Raw genomic sequence first — 23,759 nt, forward strand, 5'->3', positions numbered from 1 at the left:
AGCTGCATGTTGTGTGATGAGAAACTTTGCTTCATTCTTGCTATCTTGATAAAAAGCAATGCCTGGGGAGAAGGAATTCTGACCTCAGCCTTTCCCATGCTCGTTGAAGAGCTTTGTAATCTCAGTGCTATGACCCAGGTGTGATGCAACCACTGCTGTGCCCGTGGCTACGTGCACTGCTGCGTCCTGGTGGCTGGGAGTTGCAACCCACAGCACTGGCTGGGATGCTGGATGGGGGATCCCAGGAGCCCTCAGCAGGAAGAGATGGAGGAGGAGGAGCACAGAGATGCAGCAGAGCTGCAACCCTGTTGGCAGCTCACTGCAGGGGAGATTCCCTGTGGGATGTGGAGAGGAGCAGAAAGAGTTCAGAGAATCCCAGAAAAGCATGGGAAACTGCTGATTTTGAAGAAAAACCTAAATATATTCTGCCACTCAGGGGCCTTTTCTCCTCTATGAACCCAACTCTTTGAGTATTTTCCCAAGAGTGTGGCTATACCCATTTCCTGACCTTATGTACAAAGGCAACAGGGACGTTTTTGAAAATCCTGTATCTTTCCCACTTGTCTTCCAGCAACTGTCACTACTTCGGAGCTTTCAGCCTGATAATGCTCTGCTTTCACTTCTCAATTAATTTCTCCTGATTAGTCACAGAACCACATCTAAAACTGCTGCACCTCCCCTGATTCTCCTCCACCTCCTCAAAGTCAGATCTTGTCTTCAGTGCATTCTAGGAACGAGAAGAAACAGTGGATGTTGGAGACTTGCTATTTCTGACAGGTTCTTGGATAACTTTTATAGCTGTTGGATGGGAGACAGCTCCCTTCAACACAGCACATGGATGTGTGTGGATGGGCCTCTCCACCTCTTACAGTCTTCTAGAAAGGGAGTACCCCAAGTACAGCTCTGAGCAGAAGGGGAGTTCTTCCAGGTGTCTGCTCTTACACTTACAGAATCATAGAGTCAGGTTGGGAAAGATCTCTAGGTTCATCAAGTCCAACCATCAGTCCTTCCCCACCATGCATACTCACAGAATCAGTGAGGTAGGACAAGACCTCTGAGACCATCTGGTCCAACCCCAACCCATCCCACTATGCCCACTAATATTCCCTCAGTGCCACATCTCCATGGTTTTTGAACACCTCCATGGACAGTGACTCCAACAAACTCTTCTAGAAGAGAAATTTCTTCTGATACCTAAGAACTGAGGTGAGACAGCTCGCAGTAAATAGAGTTTCGAGATGGGCTTACATCCTTGGACAGGTCGGGTGGCTGTGCTGACTCCCCTGCCAATTAGTTCCCTATTGTTCTAAGTTCATGCAGGTACATCACACGCCTGGCACAGCCCTTTGTGCCCCCTGGGAGCTGCTGTGCTGGCTGCAAGCTGCACGCTAAATGAATCCCAGACCTTTTCCCCTGTGCCTTACTCTTGCCTTGGCATGCCCTGCGTTTTGCTTCCGGGGGTTTTCCTTGCTCAGTGAGGAGAAGCAACACATTGCAACCCATGGCACCCTCCCCTTGCTGCTGCACCATGACTTTATTTGGCTGCTCATGGGGAGATTGAGGAGACATGAACAGGGAGCAAAAAACTGCACCTTGAACTGGGCAGGGCCCCATGAAAAGTGCTCGTTATCTGTATTTGCATTTGTTGTTCCATGCCTTTAATTAAAAGCTCCACGCAATAGAATAAATTACATATGCATTTTTATTAGACAAACACCAGAAAGTAAAGAGAGAAAGTCATGGGACACATTTTATATACAAAATCTGGCTGGAAAAAAAAATAACAAAACAACAAAAAACCAAAAAGCTGAGCGGTAACAAGCGAGTTGCAGATTTAAAACAGAGGGATTTCCGATCCACGGCAGAGCCCTGCATGTGTGCAAGAGAGGAGGTTTCCAGTGAGGCTCCTGCGCCACAGGACATCGGGTTCAGGTGGCTCCTGTTCTGCTTCCCCTGATTATGCTGTGGTGAAGGACCCGTGTCGTGGTGTTCTCTGGCGAGGGAGGGAGAGCTTTAGCTCCTGTAACTTCTCCGGGAGGAGGAGGAGGAGAAGAACTTCATGCTGGAGCTGCTGCCCCCACCCAGGGCACTGGTCCCCCCGGGCCCACTGCAGCTGTAGTTGTTCCCCATGCTGCACATGCCACCCCCCATGCTGAGGTTGCTTCCTCCTCCATATCCCGATCCCACAGTGGTTCTGGTCACGGCTGCAAAAGAGATAGAAAAGTAATAAGGCATTGGCTTCTCAGTGTAGGGGCATAAAAACGCTCAGGCGAGGTAATTTTATAGATTTTAGACTTACAGATATTCACTGGGACACCATCTCCAGCCAGCCTGTATGGGGAGAGAACAGCAACGTAAGAGGACAAGGATACAGACGACAGCAGGGAAAAATACAGGGGCCATTTTATAGGACTCCTGTAAATATTTGGTATTGTCCATGGATGCTCCTCACAATATTCCATCACCCGACCTCCCCCTGCTCCTGGGTACCCCAATCGATGCGTGTACCTCATGAGGGAGCATCCCACCCATGTTTTAAAATACCCCCCCACATTGATCCTCCCTCATTTTATACTGCTTCGTGCTCCAGCTCTTTGAACCCAATGGAATGTGTCCATCTCCAGGGAGGATCACACAGGGAAAAGTGAAATTTGCTGATATTTCTGCAGGGATTCTTTACCCACCTGCACTCCTCGCCCTCCAGCAGCTTCCTGTAGGTTGCAATCTCGATATCCAGGGCCAGCTTGACGTTCATCAGCTCCTGGTACTCACGCAGCTGCCGGGCCAGGTCTGCCTTTGCCTGCTGCAGGGCATCCTCCAGCTCAGCCAGTTTTGCTTTGGCATCCTTCAGGGCAATCTCCCCGCGCTCCTCAGCATCCGCAATGGCTGCTTTCAGATTTGCACACTGGGAGAGAGAAAATCTCGGTCACATTCCCCTAGTTGACTTGTTCCTTTTCTACCCTATAATCACAAGGTCTTATTCCAGCATCACCAATTTAACTAATTTTACTGAGTTTTTTGTTTTTGACAGAAGTGTCAGCTAAGCAGAACTTGCCTACATTGCTTCTGATATTTTCTTTCCTTTCTTCCAATCTGGGGGGTAAATTGATTAAAAGCATGGATTTTCCTGCCCTGTACCTGTTTCTTCACGTTGTCAATCTCAGCCCGCAGACGCTGGACGTGGCGGTTGAGCTCAGAGATCTCCTGCTTGGTGCTGCGGAGGTCGTCCCCGTGCCTGCCTGCGGTAGCCTGCAGCTCTTCATACTGCCAGGGAGAGGAGCAGAGGTCAGGGCAGAATCCAGCATTGTAGAGTGAAGAAGCATGTGAGTATCATGGAACCACGGGATGTTTGGGTCGGGAGGGTCCTTCAAGGTCATAGAACCATGGAATGTTTGGGTTGGAAAGGTCCTTACAGCTCCCCCAGCCCCACTCCCTGCCCTGGGCTGGTCCCACTCCTCCATCAACTGCCCAGGGCCTCATCGAGCCTGGACCTGTGCACCTCCAGAGATGGGGCACCCACAGGTCTCCCTCCTGTTTCTAAGCTCGCTTTATGGATGCAAAGACTGCAGTGAGGTCTCTCTGAAGCCTTCCCATCTCCAGCTGAATTTCCCCAGCTCCCTCATCCCTTCTCCATAGGAGAAGATTTTCCTGGAAGAGTCAGCCCTTCTCTATTCAAGACAAGACATGAAGACAGAAGCACGGAAAGCCCCATCTCCTTCACCTTGGTTTGGTACCAGGACTCGGCTTCAGCCCGGCTGCGGTTGGCGATGTCCTCGTACTGCGCTTTCACCTCTGCAATGATGCTGTCCAGGTCCAGGTTGCGATTGTTGTCCATGGTCAGCACCACGGAGGTGTCGGAGATCTGGGTCTGCATCTGGGACAGCTCCTGCAATGGGAACAGGGTGAGCTTGCACTCGGTGGTGCCTCCTCATCCCTAAGGATGAGCGCGCCAAACTGGGAGAGGCTGCAGATCATTATCTGCACGGTTCTAAAGAGTGAAGAGTTCAGCATCTCCTGGGGGGAGGAATTAAGGGCTGTTGGAGGGAGGTGGGTGATAGTACTTACAGCTTCGTAGAGGGCTCTCAGGAAATTGATTTCTTCAGTCAACGCATCTGCCTTGGCTTGTAGCTCAACCTTGTTCATGTAGGAAGCATCCACGTCCTGGAAGGTGAGAGAAGTGGACAGTGAGTTTTAAAGTCTTGTTCACGTGTGTATTTCTGCAGTAACAGAGCAGAGAAGTCATGAAGAAGACAGGGAAGAAGTCAAGAGGGCATCAAGAAGTACGGATGGGTTTGTGGATGGAGAGTGGATGGAAAGAGTCGTGAGCCGATGAGCCGCAATGCGCTCTCACCTTCTTAAGTGTCACAAACTCATTCTCTGCAATGGTGCGCCTGTTGATTTCATCTTCGTACCTAATGGAGGAGGCAGAGGGAGTATTGTTTAGGCAGGTAGCAGACGGAGGTGATTTTATTTTGCTGGAATGAACTTCCTTAACAGCAGTTTGCATACAATGTTCTTTTCTCCTACGTTGCATCTGAATAAGAGACCATGAGCGATTTCCTAGGCTGAACTAGTTAAAACAAGTACATTAAGGAAAAAAAAAGTGAAAGCATCTCTGCTATTCCTTTTCTCCTCTTTCTGGCCGTTACTCATTCCCCTTCAGCCTCTCTTAAGCAAATTAAGCATGCTGCCTCAAAACTTTCAGACCTACCGTGTAATTTTTTCTCCGTGCTAGGTAATTTAGTTAATAAGCCTTTGATCATATTCTAAATTATTCCCTGAATATTTGTGCATTTGGATCTGTTGCTCCGTTACCATCTATTTTGAGAAAGTGGCACAGCCTTCATTGTCGGGAATTCCTTCACTGTTGGGATTCCCGTATCCCAGTGCTGGAGGGCTCAGCTGGACCCCCAGATGGCGGTAGGATGGGGGAAGCTGCACCCATCAAGTGGGCAGAGCACATGGACTTACTTCTTCTTGAAGTCCTCAACCAGGTACTGTGTGTTGACGAGCTCTCCCTCCAGCCTCCCCTTGTCGCTCAGCAGGCTGTTCAGCTGCATCCTCAGGTTGTTGATGTACGTCTCAAAAAGTGGCTCCAGGTTGTTCCGGACCGTTTTCATCCCCTGCTCTTGCAGCAGGCTCCACTTGGTTTCCAGCACTTTGTTTTGTTGCTCGAGGAATCGGACCTGCCAGAAGAAATATGCTGAAGATGTTTGGAAAGGGCAGAGATTGGGGTGAACTTCCTTTGCACTTGTGGGGTCCCAGTACCAGAGAGGGGTTGCAGTACCCTTTCCAACTGGTTTTCACAGATAAATTTATCTCTGATAGAAACAGGAATTTGCAATTTGATTGCCATTTTCCTGCTCAGTGTTGCAAACAAGCGCTGGAACTAATTTCCTTTCCCCTTCTGCCCTTTGAATAAGTGTGCAAGATGCAAACAGCATGTTGAAAATCAGATGAGGAGTAAACAGGATTGGAACTCCTATTAAGAAAAGTGCCAGTTCCCCCCCTCTTAGCATTGCTCCTCCACTTTGAAAAACCTCTGATATAATGCAGAATAATGCAGCATTTTGCTTCGAAGCAAGAGGAGCTGCTCAACCAGGAGAGAAATCAAGCAGGTGCTCTTGTGCATCTAATATGCTTAATGAGGAAATGAAGTGGACAGAAAGTGTCGGATCAGATTTTGCTATTTTGAGCAGTCCCAACTTGCTGGTACTGTTTCATTATGAGCTTTAAATGCCTTTGAGGAAAATTCAAGCACTGAGAGGCTTATATCTTCCTTTGTGCTCTTCCTTTTCTAGTCATTTCAGGATTGCTCGCACCTCACTTTAACCACCCAACACCTGTTATCCTGAAGTGCTCAATGGAGAGACCCCAACACCTGCAGAGGGGTGGAATTGCCTTTGAGAGTTTTCTCTCTCCATTTGCCTCGCAGCAAATGAGAACCTCAGATGCTGGGTGATGCACTCATAGCAACCACTGCACAGCAGGTACCACTGCCTGGAGTTCCAGGGACAGAGGCATCTTCCAGTCCCATTCCTGATCACTGTTCCTTCTTGCTCAGCTCATGTGCTCATCATGCAATAAGAATCCCCATCAAAACATGAGGGCAGGGAAGCTCATGGCTCACCTTATCGATGAAGGATGCAAATTTGTTGTTGAGGGTTTTGATCTGCTCCTTCTCCTCCTTTCGGATCCTCTGGATGCTGGGGTCGATCTCCAGGTTGAGGGGCTTCAGAAGGCTCTGATTGATGGATACCTCCTGGATGCCACCAGCAGGGAACCCAGGGCCTCCAAATGCCCCGTATCCGTAGCCCAGCATGCTCCCAGCACCTCCACCAAACCCTGCGGGGCCATAGAAGCCCCCACCCCTTCCAGCTGCAGAGATCCTCTTGCATCCACCGAAATTGTAGAGGCTTCTGCTTCCAAAGCCACCTCCAACCCTTGCAAAGCCACTGCCAGCATTGCAGCCCCCAGCACGGGTGACGGAGCGTGAGCTGAAGCTGGTGCGGCACGTGCCGGGCACGATGGCCGACGCAGCGCTGAAGCCACTTCTCCCCCTCTGGATCCTGACGGTGGACTGGCGAGACATGGCTGGTTTGGGATGGGGTGGATGCTACGGCACGAGGGAAGCAGTGGAGGTGCTGGCCTGGAGCAAGGAGTGGGAGGGAAAGTAGAAAGATGAACCTGTGCTCCTCACGGGCTCGGGAGAGCCCTTTTATGCATTTATGAGACTGGGATGGGTTTGATGAGGTGGATCGTCTTTCTGATTAATTAGGCTTGGCATGTCCAACAGCATTCTGGAGAGAGAACTCACTCCGCACACACGCCCTTCTGAAATAATACAGCCAAGTTCTGAGCAACAGTGGTATTGTTTGGGAATAACTGTCGCCTTCTGCTGTCTTTGTAGACGGGCAGACTCTGCACCATATCAAAGAGTTTGGGAGCTGCAATGAATCAGCCTGGTCACGGGAGGGAAACACCGTTTAGAGTGGCTGTCACTCAGCTCTTGGGATCTTCAGACCATGGGACTGCTCTCCTCAGCCCATCTCTGTGAATGGGGCTTTAAGAAGTTGCAGTCCCTGGTGTTTTAGGGAAAGGAATGTGTTGGCAGGGCAGCGTTGTGCAGTCCTGTAGAACATTGCACGTTGCTTTATCCTAGGATTTTGTGGTGTCATGGAATCACTGAATCCATGGGTGGCTTGGTTTGGAAGAGTCCTTCAAGATCGCAGAATCACAGAATCACAGTGTGGCTTGAGCAAGAAGGGAACTTCAAAGCCCCCCCCATCGCCACTCCTTGCCTTTGGGCTGATCCCATTCCTCCATCAGCTTCCCAGGGTCTGTTTATGGCCTTGAGCAGCCCAAGGTGCACCTATGCTTCTCTGGGCAGCAGTGTTAGGGCCTCACTATTTTCTGGGTGAAGAATTTCCCCCTCACATCTGACCCAAATCTCCCCTCTTTTAGTTTGAAATAAGCCATATAGTCCCCTTCTACAGTACATCTACACAACTACCTCTACTTTATCTCTACATAGGCTGAGTTTCTTGAGCTGGTGTCTTCTGAAAATCCTGCTCCAGTGGACATACCTTTCTGTGACTCTTAAAAATAATATATATATAGAGAGAGAGAGAGAGAGGAAGGAATGAAAATGGAACATTTTGTCACAGTCTCTTGTTCACACCTGGACTTTGACAGCCCTATTCACTGCTGCCATTGAGTTCTGTCATGGCTGTGCTGCTCCCCCAGCTTCCAGGCTTTCAAATTTGACATTTAGGAGGATGGAAACGAAAACAATGAGAAAAAAAATAAATAACTACGGAGGAGGAAGGACTGTGGGAATGGAGCTGCTCTGAATCCACTGGCTCTATGGAAATAGAGTGCTCCAGGGCTGCTCCCAGCTCCCCATCTATAAACATGATGTCATTCCCCAAAGATTTAATCAGCTCTCTGCTCATCTGAAAGAGGGATCCCATCAACCTGAATCCATGAGAAAAGTGCTCCACAGGATCTCTTGCCCAAATCCTTAGCAATCTGTGCACAAAGATACCTGGCCCTGTCCTTTCCCATCCATGTGTGCCAATGAAAACGTTTGCTTTGCATGAGCATCACAAGCAGTTCAAGTAATGAGTCAAATCGTGATATCGTGATAAAGCCTCAATTTTGAGGGGGGAGAAGAGCATCTGGCCCTTTCTGTTTCTGGCAGGTCTGGAAAAGATGACTCATATGTAATTACACAAGAGGGTGACTTCGCAAAAGCATCCCCCCGAACAGCTTCATCTCGTGTTTCTGGAGCAGCAATCCTTTGTTTATTTTGGTAGCTGTTCCTTCAGCTCCTTCAATGAAGGGCTGAGCCTTCATTGTGATGCTGCACCTTCCACACTGCAACAGTCCCAGTGGGGCTATTCGCCAGGTGTGCACATTTGCACACCCAAAGCCCTGTCATGCTTTGGGCATTGCTCCCTGGGGTGCCCTCCATCCCTTGTGGCTCCACCTGAAAGCTTTTCCCCGTTGCTGTGCAGCTCAGGAGGGCATCAGCACCAAAGGGATTCCCCGTCCTTTGCACAGCTGCAGCACCACAGGGCTGACTCAGGGTGTGCAGAGCCTGAATCCCACCCTTGGTTACCAACGAGTGTGATGAGTCAGTGCTTTCCTTTCCCCCCTCAGGCTCCATTTTACATATGAAACTCATCTTTTTTAGCCAAAGAATACGCCAACCGCGTTGGAGTCCATTGTTAATAATAGTAATAATACAGCTCCTCCAACCAAATAAAAAGAAATTAATTTCTTTCCATTTCACATTTGCACTAGGGTGGAGGTGATGCGGTTGTCACTCATCTGGAAGGAATTTGAGAGGTAATTACAAAAGGCAGAACTGGGAGCACCAGGAGCTGCAGCTACAGGTCTGGGGTATGGGTGATGGCAGAGGGTCCCCACCCTGCCCTGTTGATGAAACATTGGGTTTCCAGGTAGCTCCCGGGGGAGTGTCTCCCCTGTGCCCTGCAGCTCCAGGCATGTGGATGAAATTGCTGCTCTAATGCAGATAGCTCACCCTGATACGGACTTCTCCTCTGGCAGAGTGTAAAAAGCAGAGTGGTGCTCTGCTTTTTCCTCCTGATCAGATCACAGAGCTGTGCTGGGGCTGAGAGCCCCGTAATGCAGCTCTGGAGCCTTTTCCACCCCTCTCCCTCCTTTCCTCCTCCAGGGATAGGTGGGAGATCCCTGGGGTGCAGCCTGGTATCACGCTAACATTGAGGTAATACACTCCTTCGAGGGTAGAAAAGTGAATTCTGGCTGCATCAGGGCAATAACTACAACTCAGGTCCTTGTAGTGGGAAATTTGAGCTGTTTCCCAGCCAGAGAGAAAGAAGGCAGCTACAACAACTTGCCACCAACACCTGCCCAGCATCCACCGTGAGATGATTCCACGGATGCATTTGCCATGGGAGCCTTCGTTTCAAGATGGATGTCTGTTCTCAGACAAGGTTGGAACCTTTTAGCAGTGGCTTAATGTGATTTCTTTGCAAAAATAGACATTTATAAAATAAGAGCATGTCCTACTGACTCGTGTTGGTTCACTAACTAATCTCAGTTTAATTATCAGTAAAGTCAAGGCTATAATTTACGTTAATTGCTTAAATTAAAGCCTTTGGGTTAAACTTGGGCTGCTAACCTAAATTCAAACCCTGCTCATTTTGGCTGTAATTTACCGTATCATCCCAACCCTACGCAGTCCCAATCATCACCCTGAGCTTTCTCCACACTGCACCCCATGGTCGTTGCATGGCATGGCAGAGACCTCCAGGAGCAGAGAGGGAGCTGGGATTCACCTCCCTGAATCTCATTTCCCCAAGGAATGAATTGGGATGAGCTGCTCCAGAGCGTTCCCATAGGTGTTGCCCCGTGCTGGGCGTTGCAGTCCTTTGAGCCTGTTCCCAGCAGTATCTGGAGGCCAGTCAGCTGGAAGTAGTGCAGGACTTTGAAGTGTAGGTGTGACCAGCTTTCTCCAGATAATTGGTTTTTGTGTTAGTGCAGAGACACCAGTGCAGCTCAGGGTTTTGGAGTAACTTTGCTTTTATTTTTGCTGTTGTTGCAGATTGAGGAGGTCTCCTTTCAGCCCATGGCTTGTTGCATCCCAAAAGAGCCTCTGACCTTGGTGGGTATATATCCTTATCCCGCTCTGCATTCAACACAGCTGCTTGCATGGAGGTACCCAAATAATATAGAATAAATAATACCCAAATAAATAATCCCAAATACCCCCAAATTATTCTGTTGCTCCTTCTGAGCACCTTTAATGCCCTGGATAGGGCTCTGTGACCCTTCTAACCCAAGCCATGACCTTCTAACCCATTCCATGTTTCTATGATCATAAAGAGCCCTTCCAACCCAACCATTCTATGGTTCTACGACCCTTCCAAGTCAAACATCCTATGGTCCTACGGTCTGTAAGGACCCTTCCAACCCAACCATCCTATGGTTCTATGGTCTGTAAATGCCCTTCCAACCCAACTATCCTATGATTATGATTCTGTAATCTCCTTTCTCATGGCCCTAGGGTGAATCTTCTCTCATTTTAAAGTTGCAGTGAAAGTGAAGTTGCTGGATACCTCATGATTTCAGATTAGCATCCTGCACCAGCACCGCTTCCGGCTCAGGGTTTCTTGCAGACAGACCTAGCGCTTGTGCAAAATTTAATTTCTCCCAATTAAAACAAAAAATACCGTTCTCTGAGCAGGTAAAATCAACAAGTATTATTCACATATTCTAGGAGGTGTCTCCGAGCGGGGTTTTGCTCTCCAAACAATTGACTGATCCTTGTGAATTGTAGCAGGGGTGTTGTTCCTCTGCTGGATTTACTGAGTCCTCCGTCACCTTCCCTGAAGCCATTTTGTGTCTTGCTTCATTTCCAGGCTGCATGCATTTGCAAGTTTTTTTAAAAATAATAATTTTGTTAGGAGAAAACCTTGTCTGGAGGGGACCCTGCATGGTAGGACCAACACTTCCAGCCTGTCAGCCAGCTCTGTGCCTTTCCCTTGCTCTGGGTCCCCACCTACTGGAGACAGCAGGCTGGGTTGTCGGGTGCCTGCACACCTCTGGCTTTTTGGCAGTGGGGCTGCTCCTTCTCCTCCCCCTCCTTTGGGGTACCCATGGTTGGAGCTGGTAGGGCATGTGGGATGGTGGGTGGATACTGGGAAGGAGTGAGATGCTCACCTTAGGACATCCCTCCAAAGGGCTGTGGGGATTTTCTGCTCCTCTCCTTCATGTTGCAGCTGTCAGAGCTTTGTGCCAGGTTTCCAGTGCCCATTGCTGCTGTTGTCTGGATTGCCACCCATTGAGCGGTGGGATCCCATCCCAAATCTGCTCCCTGAAACCTTCTGGGGAAGTGGGTGGAAATGGAGCTGCCAGGTCCTGCAGGTTCTCTCAGAATGAAGCTGAGGTCCCAGAACAGCCCTTCCAGAGCAGCATTTGAATGAGATATCACAATACAAGGGAAAATTCCACATGCAAGCATGCAGTGATATATCGGACACTTTGCCCTGCTCCTGCCCCAATTTGCTCTTTGCTGGTACTGTCCTCCTCCCTTAGGGGGTGACATTTCCCTTCCTAGGGGCTCAGTGCAGAGCACCTCCCCTCCTCAGTGCAGTTCTTGATGTCCTGGCTGTGGTCCTCATGCTCGCACTGGGCTCCTTTGCTGTAAGGTTTGCTCCATGCTATGCCTACACTAACTCAAGGATCTTGGCCAAGCCTTTGACAATCACCTTCCTTTCCCCATCTCCTGTGTTTTCTCACTCCTGCAGGGATGAGAAAAATGACAGCCCCATGGTGGGGTTCCTCCAGCTTTTGTCTTACCCAGAAGCAGCTTGTCCTCTCTCTGTCTCAGTTCTCTGCCCAGCCCACTCTCCCAGAGCCACACTGGAGTATGAGTCCTAGCCCCGAGCTCAAGGTAGTACTCTTAGAATCACAGAATCACACAATGGTTGGGTTGGAATAGACTTCAAAGATCACAGAATCATAGAATGGATGAGTAGAAAGGAACTCCAAAGTCCTCCCTCTATGGGCTGCTCCCACCCCCCCATCAGCTGTCCATCCCTATCCACGGCCATGAGTACCTCTAGGGATGGGGCACCCACACGTCTCCAGGCAGCTGTGCCATGGCTTCACCAGCTCTGAGTAAAGAATATTCTCACCCAAATCTCCTATCTTTTAATTTAAAGCCATTCCCCCTTGTCCTATCACTGCCTGCCATTGTATAAAGCTGTTCTCCTGTTTACAAGCTCCATGTAAGTACTGGAAGACTGTAACGATATCTGCCTCCTCGGAGCCTTTTTGTCTCCAAACCAATTCCCGTCAGAGAATGAAGCCAAGAAGCAGCAGTTTTTAAAAATGACAGATGCTCTTTATTGGACAACACAGTATGGTAGGAAATGAAGAGGCTATAGCCATGGGTCAAGAAGTTGGAGATCAGTGGCAATTCTTGTATGCAGAAAGCAGTAACATTTCCCCTGGGTTCCTGAGAGAATAGAAGGGGCTGGAAAATTCTTTTAATTGCAGCTGAAAGGTTTGGAGGTTGTAACATGTGATGTGATTAGGGGCTTGCAGAGCCTCTTGGGGCTCCTGTCCTTGCCAAGGACCTGGGGCTGAGGTTTCACAGGGCTGTCCCCTTGCTGTGGGGAGAATGAAACAAATGCATGTGGCCTCCCCCCATTCAGCAAAGTGCTTTAAATGCTTTGCATTAAATACATGATCTCGTGAGGAGGAACGGAGGAGGGCTGGCATCGGGTACCGTGCCAGTTCCCAAAGCCCCATTGGTGACCCACTACAACCTGTGCTTTGACCAAAGGTGCTCCAGATTCTCACAGTGGGGTCCTGGTCTCCCCCCCAGTACCCCGAGAGAGGCTGGCGAAGGACGGAGGAAGGAGAGGGCGCAGCGCAGCTATGTACAGCACTGATTGGTAAGGCAGCACGTTGCTTTTGGAAGGCAGGAAACACACCGTTGGCCGGAACCATCCTTATCTGATGGTCTTTTTGCTGGTAGTGGTCTTGGAAACGATCCGCACGCTGCCTCCCGTGCTGGAGCTGACCCCTCGGCTGCTGCTGGAGCTGAAGTTGCTGCCTCCACCATAGCTGTAGCTTCCACTCCCGCCCCCGAATCCTCCACCGCCGCCACTGCTGCTCATGGTGTAGCTGCCGCCGCCTCCCATGCTGAGACCACTGCTCATGCCAAGACCACTGCTCATGCCAAGACCACTGCTCATGCCGAGACCTCCACCCATGCCGAGACCACTGCCCATTCCAAGACTTCCTCCCATGCCGCCGCCATAGCCCATCCCGCTGGAGCTGCTCACTACAGCTGTGAGAGAACAGGGATGAGTGAGACCACCTCAGCGTCTTGCAGATCCCCAGGGTGGGGGGACAAACCCCAGCAAACAAGGGTGGGAAAGGGGGAGATACTTACAGACACTCACGGCTCCAACGCCCTCTCCAGCGAGCCTGGTGGAAAAGAGGAAAGGAGGAGGTAACACAGGCAAGATGCAGTGGTACCTGGGAGGGTCTCACTGCAGGAGCATTCAGTTGGGGAACTATCCAATGGGGGGACCATCTAAATGGGAGACTATCCAACTGAGGGGCCATCCAATTGCAGGGCCTTCAAACTGGGAGACCATCTAATTAGGAGAACATGCAATTGGGGAATCATTCATCTAAGGGACCACTCACTTGGAGGACCACCTAAATGGGGAGTCGTCTAGTTTGGGGACTTTCTGTCTGGAGGCCTGTCTAATTAGACTTTCCTGTCCTTCAATAGGGTCCTTCTACTGCTGGGCTATGTCTGCAGCACATGTGGAAGTGGCAATTCTCATTTTTCTTAGTGCATCAGATGCCAACAACTGGAGGAACCCAGCTTTTCCTAGAAACCTCACATTTCAAAACACCCATCTCCTCCCTCTGTTTTTATGTTCCTTTATGCTCCAGATCCTTGGGGTGAGCTGAGGCTTTGGGCCCAAAGAGAGGTGCAGCATGCCGGGAAAAGTGATATTTGCTGATATGTCTGCAAGGATTCTTCACTCACCTGCTCTCCTCGCCCTCCAGCAGCTTCCTGTAGGTTGCAATCTCGATGTCCAGAGCCAGCTTGACGTTCATCAGCTCCTGGTACTCACGCAGCTGCCGGGCCAGGTCTGCCTTGGCTTTCTGCAGGGCATCCTCCAGCTCGGCCAGTTTGGATTTGGCATCTTTCAGGGCCATCTCCCCACGCTCCTCTGCCTCAGCAATGGCTGCTTGGAGACTGGCACACTAAAACAGAGGGAAGCAGATAGCTGTTTAAGTTGGGCTACCCAAATCTGCAGTCCTGTGGTACTGTTGGTGCTACCAGTGGGCTCCAGCATAGCACTGGGATTTATTTCTGGAGCTATCAGAGAGGTGTCAGAGGGTGGGTGACTGAAGAGCCACAGTCCTGTTCCACGTGAAAATGAGCAGAATCTGCATCTCTTTGTTTTGCTGGCATGATGCAATAGCTCACAGCTTGCTTCCCCAGCAAGAAAACAGCAATCACAGCACATCCTCACATCAGGGGACATTCTCCAGTAGGGAAAAGAGATGGCCATGCCTGCCAATGCAGGACATGGGCTTCCATCCCTGCCCAAAGTTAGGAGCATCCCCCCTACCTGTTTCTTCACACTCTCAATCTCGTTGCGCAGCCGCTGCACCATCCGGTTGATCTCTGAGATCTCCATCTTGGTGTTCCTGAGGTCATCGCCGTGGCGCCCAGCTGAGACCTGCAGCTCTTCATACTGGTAGGCAGAAAGGAGGAAAGCAGTGGTGAGGGACCATGGGGCTGGGAATGGTGTGTACCAAGTCTGGGTGCAGGTTGAGGGCGACCTCTGAGCACACTGCTTAGCCCAGAGTTGGCAAACTATGCCTTGCATAGAGCACCTGTGTGTTGTCACCTGCTTTAGGAACCAGGAAGGGAAAGAGCAGTGCCCTGTGTTTAAGGCCAGGTCTACCAGCAGCTCTGTGAGCCCAGAATCAAGGTGGGTTGAGTTCACAGCAGGGAAAGTCTGCTGCCTTGTGCAGCGGTCCACCAGCAAGCGTTGGCAATCAGTATGCAAGAGCCCATTGCAACGAGCACAGAACGTTACTCAATTTCTTATGCAGCGCTGAGGTCCTTCCTTGGTGAGTCCCACTTCCCTTCAGCTAATATAATGTAGCATCTGTGGTCCCTGTCACCCACCTTGTTCTGGTACCAAGCCTCTGCCTCAGCTCGGCTGCGGTTGGCGATGTCCTCATACTGTGCCTTCACCTCTGCGATGATGCTGTTGAGGTCCAGGCTGCGGTTGTTGTCCATGGACAGCACCACAGAGGTGTCAGACACTTGCTGCTGCATCTGGGACAATTCCTGCAGAAGATAGAAAAAAATGAGTTAATTGTCTGCTTTCTGCACTGGAAACCATAAGACGTCTTCAGAGCTCTGTCTTCCAAGAGATGCAATTTCTTGCATTTCTTTCTATCTCTCTTGCCACAGGTCATCATCCTGGAGGTGTTCAAGAAACGTGGAGATGTGGCACCTGGGTACAAGGTTAGGGGGCATGGTGAGATGGATTGCGATTGGACTGGATGATCTTAGAAGTCTTTCCCGATCATAATGATCCTATGAGTTTACAATTCTTCTCTGATTCTACTTATCCACAGTTTTCTATCTTATGGCTGCACTGCGATTTCTAACAGGCAGCGATGCTTCCTCCTTCACTGCCGTGCAGCACTGAGTGTGGAGCCAAGGGACGTCGTGCAGAGAACTGACTGCTCACCGCTTCGTACAGAGCCCTCAGGAAGTTGATCTCATCTGCCAGCCCATCTGCTTTGGCCTGCAGTTCCACCTTGTTCATGTAAGCACCATCCACATCCTAAAGAAAAGCAAAGCAAAGCTTCAGGTGCAAACCCACAGCAAAACTCAGATTCATGGGGATCAGACCGGAGTCAGAATTGCTCCCTTACTGTGGGTATCGGAGCAATACTCAGCTCATTACCCACTCCTGGTTGTGCTTACGCTGTATTTCACTGCCTGACCCTGCTGTGATGCTGCAGGACCCCATCTCCCAGCAGCTCTGCTTGGGCTCAGCCCTTTTATTCCATTCCCCCTTCCCTCACTCCCTCTTTACTCACCTTCTTGAGCACCACGAACTCATTCTCTGCACCCGTGCGCCGGTTGATCTCATCCTCATACCTGCAGAGATAAGAGAGGTTTTGGGCAGCAGCAAAGAACCCCACAGAGTGCAGAGATGGGTCCCACGTCACTCAATGTGGCTCGCGGATTCATCCTGCATCCCACTTCTTTACAGAGCAGATACAGAGCAAATGGACACTGGGGCTGAACCTTCAAGGACTCCATGTGTGAGAAGCCCTGGCTGAAATCTAAAGAATCCAATTGCTGCCTTTAGATCCAAGCTCATGCAGGGTTGCGTGGCATGGCGCTCGTAGAGACGTTTGCTCAAAGCAAAGATGTGCAAAAGCTTTCAGTGAAGCTGGACTGCAATACCTAGCAATGCGACTGTTTGATATTTGATGTTATAATAATGCTAATGGCCCTGAATAACCCACCACAGCATTTAATTTACTAAAAAAGAAAAAAAAAAGGAGAAGCCTGTGATTCTTTAACCACGGTTGTGCAAGGGCAGATCGTTAAGTAAGCCTCAGATTATGTCTATGAGGAACTTTTTATGTCTCTGAGCAACATCCTCTCATCAGATAATCAGGGCAGGGCTTAGCTAGAAAGCCGACAAAGCATGTGGGCTGCTGTGGCAAAGAGCTGGCTTTGAAAGGCAGGTTTGTGCCAGTCCTCCAGCTAGTGCTGGTGAGCATCTCCCTGCAGTTGGAGCTTGGGTGGACGGCAGGCAAGGTCAAAATGAGCCTGAGGATGAGGAACCAGATCCAGACTTGAAATAAAACATGTTCTCTTGCCCAGGCAGTACTCCAAGATCCAGACAATGCCCTTTGTGGTATTAGCTGATGCTTGCAAAAGGCTCTAACTCATACCAAGACCTGAAATGCACCCAAGGACAACATACCAGGAGCTGGTTTGTGTCAGCCCGTCCTGTCAGATCTAACTAGCTCCCACTCCCAAAATCACACGCTATTCACACGCTTAGCTCTCTAATATTACCATGTCCGTGTACTTCAGGGTGTTTTACTCAAATTTACAGTTGACCAGATCTCATTGCATGAGAGAGAAACTGTTCTCACCGCTGGAAAACAAATTGCCGTGCCTAAAAAAAGCACCTAAATGTCCTCAGAGCCAGTGGGCACCCACCAACACGTCCCAAAAATGATTCATCCCCCTCTGCTGGGTGATGGAGCTGACAGCCTTCCCCAGAGGTTTACTTTAAGGGGAACTGAGGCAATGGGCAAAGAAAAGAGCTGAGCATCTTCCATGTGATTGGAACTAAGCGAGGCTGAGCATGTGCGGTTGCCTGGGCCCCTTTGGAAAGGTTGAGATTTCCTTTGCTACAACAGAAAATTAGGGATTTGGGGAGCTGGCTACATTTTATCCCTGTTTTCATGTCTAGTGCAGTCATGAGCTATACTTTTTGCTATTTACAGGTGATATTTTAGGAAGCCCAAGGGCTCAGACCATGGCTCCATGACAGTGCATGAGCAAGTCCTGTGCTAAATGCCAAACCTGTGTTCAAGAAACTCAACGTGAATAGAGGTAACCAAGATCAAATTTTGCTGCTCTATGTTCATTTTGCAAACTGCAAGAGGAGCCCAGTGCAAGCACAAGGCATGCACCACAGAGCCCAGCCCCTCTGAAATCAATTTTCTTGTCTGTTGACCTACAGAGCGCAATCTCTTACTTGTTCTTGAAGTCCTCCACCATGTCTTGCATGCTCCGCAGCTCCGAGTCCAGCCGTCCCCTCTCCCCCATCAGGCTGTCCAGCTGCCGCCTCAGGTTGTTGATGTAGGACTCAAAGAGGGGCTCCAGGGACTTCCTGGTGACCGTGTGGCCCTGCTCTTGCAGGAGGCTCCATTTGGTCTCCAGCACTTTGTTCTGCTGCTCCAGGAAACGCACCTAGGGAAACAAAAAATGACTGTAACCCACCAGAAAGAGAAGAGGGAGAGCATGGAATGAGGATCTTCCCACAGGAATTCAGGGCACTGAATTCTCCAAAGAAGCACAAACAGCTTAGGGAGAATTTTCAAGAGTTATCAAGCTGCCAAGCATCCGCGTTTGCAATTCTACGTGTTTCTCCCTGCACTGGATGCTCAGCCCTCCTTAATGGTTTAAACTGGTGGTATCTTGTGGAGGAACTTTGCCCCTTCACAATCCATGAAGGATCCACACAGTGCCTGGGCAGTTTTTTAGGCAAAGGGGGATTTGCTATGTCAGCAAAACGAGGCTCTGGAGATCTTGTCCTTGCAAAGAGCATAGGACAATTCTTAACATTCAGCCAAGCACGGATTAGTTCAGGCAAGCCCTGAATCCAAAGAAAGCTCTTCCTGCTGTTCTTTCCTGAGGCAAAAGGGAATGTGCCCGGGCTGAGACCCAGCTCTCACCTTGTCGATGAAGGAGGCGAATTTGTTGTTGAGGGTCTTGATCTGCTCCCTCTCATGTGTCCGCACCTTCTGGATCTCAGGGTCAATGTCCAGCTTGAGGGGTGCCAGCAGGCTCTGGTTGACAGTCACTTCGTGGATGCCACCGGGTGGGCAAACGGGGAACCCGGGGCCGCCACGACCACCAAATCCAGTACCTCCCATCCCAAATCCTCCCAGCCCATAGCCACCACCGCCACCAGCTCCTCCTAAGCCCAAAGCAGCACCTGCTCCTCCACCATAGCCTAGACCAAAGCCAGATCCTCCACCAAAGCCGTATCCAGCTCCACTCCGCAGCCCTCCGCCAAGGGAGATTCTCTTGCTTCCACCCAGGTTATAGAGACTTCTGCTGCCAAAGCCGCCACCAGCTCCGAAGCCTCCTCCGCCTCCAGCTCTTCCTCCTCCAACTCTGGAGACAGAGACGGAGCTGAAGCTGCTCCGCGTGCCACTGCCACCTCCCACGATAGCAGAACCTGAGCTAAAGCCCCTCATGCCCCCTCCGGTGGAAGATCTGTATGAGATCCGGCTCATGGCTCGTGCAGTTGGAAACACAAAGAGCAGGAACGAGGGAAAGAGCTGGTGATAGAAGCTGAGCAGCAGCAGAGCAGCAGAGGGCAACGGAGACAGAAACCCCTGTGATGGGAGAGCCTGGGAGCCTCCTCTTTTATCTGCTTGGAAAACTTGGCACGGGGATTCAGAACTTGACGTGCCTTGCAGCAACTTGCCTTGTCAAACACACCTAGGCTATGGCGAGGCGCTGAAAAATGCATTGTTTGCAGGCAAGAAAGTAACGGAGCAAGGGAGCTCCCCCCACCCTCAGAGCCCTGAGTCACCGAAGGAGAACTGGACGGGATCGGTACGAGCAGGACGCGGCACGAAGCTCCCAGAGCCCCAGGAGATCCTGTTCTCTATGCCAAGCTCACCCGTTGGAGCAAGATTCCCTGCTCTGAAGTGAGGGGAAATTTGGGATTGAGCACACTGAATGCAAAAAAATAAAAATAATAGAGGCTGATGTCCCCAGGACCACCTGGTATGGGGTTGTGTTGTGTTACATGGTGACCAAATGGGGGCTGATGTCCCACAGACCACCTGATTTAGGGCTGTGTTGTGTTACATAGTGAAAAAAATGGGGGCTGATGTCCCCAGTACTGCCTGATTTGGGGTTTTGTGCCCCAGGGAGAGCTGGCAGCGGGGGAGGAGGATCTCCTTCCCAGCTCTGTACTTTTGGTTCCTCTTGGAAAAGAGCTCTGAAGGATCAGGGGCTGAGTGGGAGGTGTCTGCTGGTTGTTTTAGCAAAAATCTGTCTCTCCATTGCAGGAGGAACAGAGAAATCAACAGTTGTTGTTTTCAAAGACAGCAAGGGACTCACCTTTCCAAAATAACATGAAACTGCATTAAATTGTGTGCTGACCCCTCTAAAGAGGATATTACAGAGCTACTGGGGAGTTGTTCTTGTTCCGAGCCTTCCAGCCAACTGAGGGCTCAGAAGTTCCCTAGGAAGCTGTTTTGTATTGCTCCCCCCATTTTGGCCCTCAAACCCGCCGTTTCCACGTCACTGCGCTCAGCAGAGGGGAACTTACCACTTTCTCCCCCATCTCCCTCCCACCCCTCCCTCGCTCTGCTGAGATCATCTCCGATGGTTTTCTCCTTGATCCTGAGCTGAGGTTGAACCCGCCCTGCAGTGGGGCTTTGGGATGGTGCAGGAGCAATGGATGGCATCTCTTCTCGTGACCCCAAAGGGATGAGTTGCACATCCCCCACCCACCCAAACCCATCTGCAACGCAGACCCAGCCCAGCTGCCATCCGTGTGCCAGATAAACCAACAGCACACAGCAGAGAGATAAAGCTGAATCAAAGAGATTTTAAAAAATTGGCTACGTGAGCAATAAGTACGGAACATAATCCAGGATGAGTCGCTCCAGGGTATCTGCGGCATCTCATGGCTTGTTTCTGTTGATGTGTTTCCAGCTGCCGTTTGTTCTGTCTGGGAACTTGAAAGAACCTGAGCAGAAGGGATTTTTGATTTATTTATTTTATTTTGTTTTGCTTTGTTTTATTTATTTCCTTGCTGCAATCATAAAAGCGCTCCCAACCCTCATCCATGCCATCCACTGCGTGATGCCAAAGATGTGAGTCATGGGCATGGAGCGCACTGGGGTGAGCAAAAGGAGTGGGGCCAGGCTGTAGCGAGGGGGTGCTCTCAGCTCAGGAATGGAGGCACTGAAAACACCAAATCTTTGCAGGAAAACCTAGCCCACACCCACCTATCCCGAAGCTGAAGGAGCTCTGATTTCACAGCGATGCACAGCGACTGTAGAATCCAATCCTAACGCCAATTCCAGGAATGCTGCCGGGGCTATTGACATGAAATAAATCGTGCTGGGAGAACAGCACGTGTGCAGAGGTTGGGTTCCTGGTGGATGGGTCCATCGCTGCAGATGGAGCCATGGACAGGGGCCAAGCAGCAGTGCAGGGAGCATGCCTTTGGCTCCTAGAGCTATGCAAAGTCACACCTGGGAACCAAGCACAGTGTTGTAATTAACACAAAAAGAAAAAGGCTTCATGGCAAGGCAAGGCACTCATTACCTCCCAGCTCTTCTAGGAAAGCCTGTTGCTGCAGACAGTGGTAATTAAGTGGAATATTACAAAGGGCTCCATGAGCTGGTTAGGCACAGAACTCGAGGAGAATTCTTGCAGTGTCTCACTCCTTGCTCTCTCTGTAGCTGCCCAGGGCTTCTGCGTTTGCCCCCTTTGGGCATCCCCACCTCCTTTCCTCCCTTTTTGGCCCTGTCTGTTTTTCCTTCCTTTTTTTTTTTTTTTTTTTTTTTTCTTTTTTTATTCTCCTAGGCATAAAAGACGCTCGCAGTGTAAGGTGAGCTGAGGTTAGGTCATCCTTAGCTGCATTAACTCCCACCACGCTCTGCAGAATCTCTGCAGATTCTATCCTTAGCACAGGGCGCACAACCCGAGATGACTCACCATTTATTTTTAACCTTTGTTCATTTTTGGTCTCTTTGCCCCAAACACCATCCTCTGTGAGGGCCGAGAAGAGGGGATTTTCCTCCAGATTTTGGTCTCTTTCACTGCAGCTCCTTTGATTTTTGGGTGGTGCTTCTGCACTCGGTGCTGCCGGATCCTGGCGAGGTTTTGGGCGCACGCGCCTGCCCTGGGGATGGAGGGGGCAGAGCGAAGCGTCTGGCCCTTTGAAATGCAATAAGCCGTGAGGGTTTGTCTGAGGGTTCTTTTTTTCTTTTCTCTTCTTATTTTTTTCTCCTTCCCCTTTTACAATCACCAAACCTGCAGGCATCATAGGCTGCTCTGCTCCATCACCAAAACCACCCTCAGCGCAGATTGTCCTGATGACATCCTCCCCCAAAGCCCTGCGCTCCGTGTCCCTTGAGAAAGCCAAAATTAAACAGTGTGTGACCTTTATTTCTCCTGTTTTCACTTTTGCCTGAGCTTTTAGAGCTGTCCCAAACCCTCTTTTCTGGAAGAAAGGCCTTTGAGTTAATCCTAAATGATCCAAGAAGAAAACAATGCCTGATTATTTTTTTTTTGTCCCCCTTCCTCCCCTTTTCCCATACGCCTCGATTCAGTTTCAGACAGCACGCACCTGATTTCAAGCATTTAATTGCATTTTCCTTTTCAGTTTTGAAACTTTTTCCCTAAAGTGAAACCAAATCCTCACCCCATTCAGTTTTCTGCAGGCTCATTCTGCTGGTTCTGCTTTGGAAGAAAAGCACTCAGGAACAAATACATTACAGTTGTTTTATTGGACACGTTCCCAAAAGAGAGGGGAAGGAAAACACAGCATTGTTTTGCTACCGTTGAAGTATAAAAAGCTGCAAATTTCTTTGGTATTTTCATCAAAATAAAGGCAGAGTGGAGCACTACAGGGGCAGATCCCATCAGAAAGGGGCACCTTTGGCACCTGCTCCCGATTGCCACATTTTCCATGGGTTGGGCTGAGATATGAACGCATTTTTTTATCCAAATGCATCTCTTTTGGCCCAGAAACGCATACCCCATGGAGCGGATGAGGTCCCCCTGGAGCAGCATGGACGTGGCCCTCTGTGTGGATTTTTGCAGGGATCTTTTGTCTCAGCAGGCTTTTACCTTGATTGCTGCTGCTGACACCATGGGGGAAGTCAGTGAGGTTTGGGCGTTGGGGTGATCTCAGCACTTTTTAAGCCATTTCCACAAAACCTAGCATGAAGCAAGACAATAACCCAATGTAACTGCAAAGGCTGATCTGCTGAAAACCTCTGTGTTCTGGTTATTTTTTAAAACAATCCCAAAAATCTGATAATTTAGGGAACAAGGTCTTTCTCACCTGCTTGGGATCCATCAGAGGAGACCAAATGCACCTGCAAGGTTACATGCAAGGTGCTGCTATGGGGCAAACATTTATTTGGGAAGAGAAAGGACAGAAGTGAGAGTGGTTCAGGGTTCTGTGGACATCTCAGGGATCTTTCCAGATGCTGTGTGGTTGCTCAGCACATCTGGAAGCAATGCACTTTTCAAAGCTCGGCCACAGGTGGGGAAAAGAGGGATATTTTCCATCAAACTCAGTGACTTAGAAGTGTCTCCTCATGTGTTGCCATTGGAAGAGGTGTCTTAAGAGGAGCACTGAGCTTGCAAACCACTGCCTGGGATCTTTCAGAAGCCTCCCAGAGTGTTTCTGCATAGCAGAAAATCCCCTCACAGATGTATGGAGATGTGTGAAGATGAGTTACTTGACTTGAAAGGATGAGTTTGATTTGTTCCAGCAGCCTGGGAGAAGCCATGGGAGAAGGGAGAAGCAGCCTGGATGGAAGCCATGTTCCCAGCCCATCCCTGGGCTTCTGCAGGCCAGAACAATGAATGTAAAACCCAGTTACTGCGTCTGAGCTGCTATTTGATCTGTGCTGCTGAGGGCCATCAGCTAGCCGCAATTACAGGCTGCTCACCCTCATTAAAAAAAAAAAAAATAATAAAAAATTCCCCATTCCAAAAATCTTGTAGACCTGTGTTTTCCTTTGAAACCTGTTTTGGTGCTTCAAGTTAGCTCGTGCTCGCTGCTTTCCTGAGGTGGAACCCAAATGCTTAAGAACTACAGCAGAGAGGTGATGGGTGCGGGAGCGGTACGGGAGTGATGCAGCAGCGATGGCTTTGGGGGAAGGGGTCTGGCAGCATCACT

At 49.9% G+C, this 23,759-nt stretch overlaps 1 protein-coding gene and 1 long non-coding RNA gene across 7 annotated transcripts; one reads left to right on the forward strand and one right to left on the reverse strand.

The window, feature by feature from the left end:
* The first annotated feature begins 455 nt into the window (after positions 1 to 455).
* On the forward strand, positions 456 to 17,639 carry LOC122170348. Of its 6 annotated transcripts, none has more exons than XR_006171742.1 (9): positions 456 to 3,323; positions 3,637 to 10,153; positions 12,842 to 12,953; positions 13,037 to 13,516; positions 13,972 to 14,097; positions 14,694 to 14,789; positions 15,518 to 15,584; positions 15,685 to 15,878; positions 17,590 to 17,639. It is a non-coding gene; the product is annotated as an uncharacterized LOC122170348 (long non-coding RNA). The 6 variants fall into 6 exon arrangements; XR_006171744.1 differs by having other exon boundaries at positions 13,037 to 13,353; XR_006171743.1 differs by having other exon boundaries at positions 3,637 to 3,902; positions 8,809 to 10,153; positions 13,037 to 14,097.
* Positions 13,011 to 19,193, reverse strand: LOC122170347 (keratin, type II cytoskeletal 6A-like). Its single transcript, XM_042837107.1, has 9 exons — positions 18,544 to 19,193; positions 17,844 to 18,058; positions 16,156 to 16,216; positions 15,801 to 15,896; positions 15,227 to 15,391; positions 14,661 to 14,786; positions 14,069 to 14,289; positions 13,457 to 13,491; positions 13,011 to 13,351 (listed from the first exon to the last, which is right to left on the reverse strand). The coding sequence occupies exons 1-9, from the start codon at positions 19,108 to 19,110 to the stop codon at positions 13,011 to 13,013; spliced, it is 1,827 nt and encodes a 608-aa protein (XP_042693041.1). The 5' UTR covers positions 19,111 to 19,193.
* Between the last annotated feature and the right edge of the window lie 4,566 nt (positions 19,194 to 23,759).

This window comes from Centrocercus urophasianus, unplaced genomic scaffold (genome assembly GCF_019232065.1).
Source record: "Centrocercus urophasianus isolate 14NV4802_14NV808 unplaced genomic scaffold, USGS_Curo_1.0 seq_67, whole genome shotgun sequence".
Taxonomy (NCBI): domain Eukaryota; kingdom Metazoa; phylum Chordata; class Aves; order Galliformes; family Phasianidae; genus Centrocercus; species Centrocercus urophasianus.